The sequence below is a fragment of the Piliocolobus tephrosceles genome, chromosome 21, assembly GCF_002776525.5.
Source record: "Piliocolobus tephrosceles isolate RC106 chromosome 21, ASM277652v3, whole genome shotgun sequence".
Lineage (NCBI taxonomy): Eukaryota > Metazoa > Chordata > Mammalia > Primates > Cercopithecidae > Piliocolobus > Piliocolobus tephrosceles.
Genome location: NC_045454.1, coordinates 31,961,660 through 31,967,000, shown reverse-complemented (window position 1 = coordinate 31,967,000; position 5,341 = coordinate 31,961,660). Strand labels below are relative to the sequence as shown.

At 41.5% G+C, this 5,341-nt stretch overlaps 1 protein-coding gene across 1 annotated transcript in view; it reads left to right on the top strand.

Annotated features, from left to right (window-relative positions):
• Window positions 1-5,341, top strand: part of LOC111524826 (zinc finger protein 429) — a gene marked incomplete at its 3' end in the record, with an annotated part of 31,172 nt that overhangs the window by 15,941 nt on the left and 9,890 nt on the right. Inside the window, exons 2-3 of the mRNA XM_023190112.2 lie at window positions 2,089-2,215; window positions 2,721-2,816. Of these exons, the coding sequence (XP_023045880.2) occupies window positions 2,089-2,215; window positions 2,721-2,816 (223 nt within the window). The remainder of the gene's footprint in view (window positions 1-2,088; window positions 2,216-2,720; window positions 2,817-5,341) is intronic.

Below are 5,341 nucleotides of genomic sequence, written 5' to 3'. Positions count from 1 at the left end.
GGAGGCTGAGGCAGGAGAATGGCGTGAACCCGGGAGTCGGAGCTTGCAGTGAGCTGAGATCCGGCCACTGCACTCCAGTCCGGGCGACAGAGCGAGACTCCGTCTCAAAAAAAAAAAAAAATTTTTATGATAGTCAAGGGTCTCTGAAAAATATTTCCTTCCTACGTACCAGATCTTTCTGTACATTCTCTACATCATAGCTTTTTATATGCCATGCAGAGTTCTCACCAAGATTATAAATTAATCTGCAATATTAAAAATGTTCCCTTGTGGTTGTGAAACACGAGGTGTGGATACTCAAGGTTTCAATTGGGGAAAGGTGGGTTCCTCAGTAGAGATGGAGAACATGTAATGTTGAGGTTCCATCTGTGTTCTCCATTGGCTTTACACAGAACAGGATTTTTAAAATGCTTATTTAAACAGGATGGCATTTATTACCCAGAAAATTCCGAATATATATAGACATATATATATTAGGAGGTACTTGTTCTCTAGAGTGCTAAAAAAAGACAACTTTAAATCACTATTAAAAATTACAGAACAGGCCGGGCGTGGTGGCTCAAGCCTGTAATCCCAGCACTTTGGGAGGCCGAGACGGGCGGATCACAAGGTCAGGAGATCGAGACCATCCTGGCTAACACGGTGAAACCCCGTCTCTACTAAAAATACAAAAAAGCTAGCCGGGCGAGGTGGCGGGTGCCTGTAGTCCCAGCTACTCGGGAGGCTGAGGCAGGAGAATGGCATGAACCCGGGAGGCGGAGCTTGCAGTGAGCTGAGATCCGGCCACTGCACTCCAGCCTGGGCGACAGAGCAAGACTCTGTCTCAAAAAAAAAAAAAAAAAATTACAGAACACTTGGCTGGGGGTGGTGGCTCACACCTGTAATCTTAACACTTTGGGAGGCCGAGGTGGTTGGATAACTTGAGATCAGGAGTTCAAAACCAGTCTGACCAACATGGTGAAACCCCATCTCTACTAAAAATACAAAAATTAGCCAGGTATTATGGCAGGCGCCTGTAATCCTAGCTACTGTGGAGGCTGAGGCAGGAGAATCACATGAACCCAGGAGGTGGAGGTTGCAGTGAGCCAAGATCGTGCCATTACACTCCAGCCTGGGGGACAGAGCGAGACTCCATATGAAAAAAGAAAAAAAATGACAGACCCCATGAGTTATCGGTATCTTAAACTTTGAGTAAAACTGATGTTTCTTTATGGTTAAATTCAGACTATAATTTACTTTTAGGTAGCAATATCACATCAGTGAGGCTGTGTCTTTCTGTGTGTACCAGTGCATCATAAAAATTTGTTCTAGTGCAGTTAATGTTAATGATTCACTTGGTTAAAGAACTCTCTGAGAGACTGTTTTACTATAGTTGATTATGTTTTCATTATTATTAACTGTCTTTATGCAGCTGATGCCATCACATTTAATCTGGTAGCTGACCTTCTTCCTTAGGTTTTCTTTGCATATATCTGTCTTTGGAAAATGAAAGCTCTCATCTTTGTTTACAATGCAAAAAAACTGGGAAAAACACAGGTTCCTTCATTTACTGGATGTTTGACAAAATATTCTTTTTGGGCCAAAAACATTGGCATTACTGGTGAGCTTGTTAGAAATTCAGCAACTCAGACTTTATTCCAGATTTTCTGAAAAAATAATCTGTATTAACAAAATCTTCAGTTCATTGAATACATTAAAATGTGAGAGATAAATTCTAACTCAACATGTCTTTTTGATGTGAAAAATATACACAACTCATTCTGTAAGATGTAAACATAGCACTCAAAAATGTATATGTTGTGTTGATGCCCTTAATTTTATACTCTATCATTTAGAAAAATGTCATGTGTACACTGATGTTGTGGATCTTATGACACTGTTTTCTCAAAGTTAGAGAATATATTAGAGAATATTTCTGTTTGTAAATTAATTTATTGAATAATTTCAGTCAGTCGTATAAGTGAGAAGCAGTTCTCTTTTCTCTCTCATTTCACCTTGAATTAAATAAAAAAGTCTACCCATGGGCACTTGGTAAATATGTTTCTCTCTCTCTCCCTGTGTGTGTGTGTGTGTGTGTGTGTGTTTCAGGGACCATTGACATTTACAGATGTGGCCATAGAATTCTCTCTAGAGGAGTGGCAGTGCCTGGACACAGCACAACAGAACTTATATAGAAATGTGATGTTAGAGAACTACAGAAACCTGGTCTTCCTGGGTGAGAATAACTTCAATACACCATTCCTAATATACCCTAAATGTTTCATTTCTCCTCTTTGTAGAATGTTTTTTGGTAATTTATGCTTTTCATAAATAAGTTTCAGATTCCTGTTTTTAAGAAAAGTTTGGGGATTTGTTCATGTAGAAAAGAATTTCTTCAAGAAGTTTTATCTTCACCTGAACTTTCCATATTCCTGAGCTGATTTGTATTATGTACTCTTGATTAGTGATAATTTCAGGAATTTAGTGGCCTAAAATATCGTTGCCCACACCTTAAAATCTAATTGTCACAATCGATTTTTTATTAAGTAGTACTGGTCAGTGAAATTAAGAACCTACAAATTTAAAATATTTTCTAAAGATTTAGAAATTTCTCTTATAAATTGGTATTTGGGGATTAATTTACTAGAATATTGTACTACATCCTCTTCACTGAGCACATTACTAAATTGGTAATTACAGAATATAAGCAAGATTCATTTTCTTTATTTTTAATTAAACAGGTATTGCTGTCTCTAAGCCAGATCTAATCACCTGTCTAGAGAAAGAAAAAGAACCCTGGAATATGAAGCGACATGAAATGGTGGATGAACCCCCAGGTAGGTGAGAGTGAATACAACAGACAACACAGATGAGAGGTCCCAAGGCCAAAAAGAAAGCCAGTCCTTACAATGTGATTTGGGAAGCTATGTTTCAAAGAAAATATTTTCTGAAAAACTGCGTTCTAAAAAACTTTCAGCCTGGCACAGTGGCTCACGCCTGTAATCCCAGCACTTTGGGAGGCTGAGGCGGGCGGATCACGAGGTCAGAAGATCGAGACCATCCTGGCTAACACAGTGAAATCCCGTCTCTACTAAAAATACAAAAAGATTAGCTGGGCATGGTGGTGGGCACCTGTAGTCCCAGCTACTCGGGAGGCTGAGGCAGGAGGGAGGCGGAGCTTACAGTGAGCCAAGATCGCGCCACTGCACTCCAGCTGGGCGACAGTGCGAGACTCCATGTTAAAAAAAAAAAAAAAAGGTTAACTGGGCGTGCTGTCACATGCCTGCAATCCCAGCTTTTCAGGAGGTTGAGGCAGGAGAATCGCTCGAACCTGGGAGGTTGAAGTGAGCTGAGATGGCATCATTGCACTCCAGCTTGAGCAACAAGAGCGAAACTCCATCTCAAAAAAAAAACAACAAAAAACACCTGTCTTAGTGACTGCCCTACAGCACAAAGTCCTGATGAATATTTACTTTGTCAAAAAATAAAATGGGAATTAGCAACTACCAAAGCCCCTTGTAACAAGCCAACTAAAGGTGAACCCTAGTGCAGACCCCGCAGCCTTGTGACCAGGCTACACCTGCTGTCTACTACAAACCCATAGGGCATCCCAGCACCCTGGGGACCCAACAAAAGAGCCTTACCTCGTGAGGCCAGTTTATAAAAATTGAAGAGGTGGCCGGGCGCGGTGGCTCAAGCCTGTAATCCCAGCACTTTGGGAGGCCGAGACGGGCGGATCACGAGGTCAGGAGATCGAGACCATCCTGGCTAACACGGTGAAACCCCGTCTCTACTAAAAATACAAAAAAAAAAACTAGCCGGGCGAGGTGGCGGGCGCCTGTAGTCCCAGCTACTCCGGAGGCTGAGGCAGGAGAATGGCATAAACCCGGGAGGCAGAGCTTGCAGTGAGCCGAGATCCAGCCACTGCACTCCAGTCCGGGCGGCAGAGCGAGACTCCGCCTCAAAAAAAATAAAAAAATAAAAAATAAAATAAATAAAATAAAAATTGAAGAGGTGTTTCTTCTTCAAATTCACAGACACCAGTGCAAAACTGTATTGTACCCATTGTTAATGCCTCTATTTTAATAATAGCACTGGAAGTATGTGGCATAAATACTAGTCAGAAAAATAGAAAATAGGCTGGGCATGGTGGCTCACGCTTATAATCCCAGCACTTTGGGAGGCCAAGGCAGCTGGATCACCTGAGGTCAGGAGTTCCAGACCAGCCTGGCCAACTTGGCAAAACCCTGTTGCTAGTGAAAAATACAAAAATTAGCTAAGCGTGGTGGCAGGCGCCTGTAATCCTAGCTACTTGGGAGACTGAGGCAGGGAGAATTGCTTGAACCCAGGAGGCAGAGGTTGCAATGAGCCAAGCTTGTGCCATTGCACTGCAGCCTGGGTGATGGAGTGAGACTCTGTCTCAAAACAGACAGACAAAAGCGTTGAAATTGAAGACAAGTAAAAAGTTGCTGTTTGTAGATTATATAATCTTATATTTTAAAAACCATAAACTACATTAAAACCTGTCTAAACTAATAAATGCCCTCAGTATATTAGCAACAAATAAAATTAACATACAAGTGTAAGTTATGGTTCCGTACACTTAAACTATCTGATAGAGGAAGAAAACAATCTTACTTACAATAGCATTAGAATAATAAATTTCTGAAAACAAATTTAACCAAGGAGGTAAAAAGTATTTACAATTAAAGATATATCAATGAAAGAAATTAGAAAAGACATAAATTTTAAAATATTTTATGTCTATGGATTGAAACAATAAATATTTTTAAAGTGCCATATTATTCAAAGTGATCTATAGATTCAGTGAATTCCCAATGAAAATTTCAGTGTTTTTTTTTTCCCCCACAGAAATGCAATTTTAAAATTTACATGAAACTACAATAAACTTTGAATAGCCAAAGCAATCTTGAGGAAAAAGAACAAAGCAAAAGAAAGTTGCTGGGCACGGTGGCTCAAGCCTGTAATCCCAGCACTTTGGGAGGCCGAGACAGGCGGATCACGAGGTCAGGAGATCGAGACCATCCTGGCTAACACGGTGAAACCCCGTCTCTACTAAAAATACAAAAAACTGCCTGTAATCCCAGCACTTGGAGAGGCTGAGACAGGCGGATCACGAGGTCAGGAGTTCGAGACCAACCTGGCTAACACGGTGAAACCCCGTCTCCACTAAAAAATACAAAAACTTAGCCGGGCGAGGTGGCTGGCGCCTGTAGTCCCAGCTACTCGGGAGGCTGAGGCAGGAGAATGGCGTAAACCCGGGAGGCGGAGCTTGCAGTGAGCTGAGATCCGGCCACTGCACTCCAGCCCAGGCGACAGAGCGAGACTCCGTCTCAAAAAA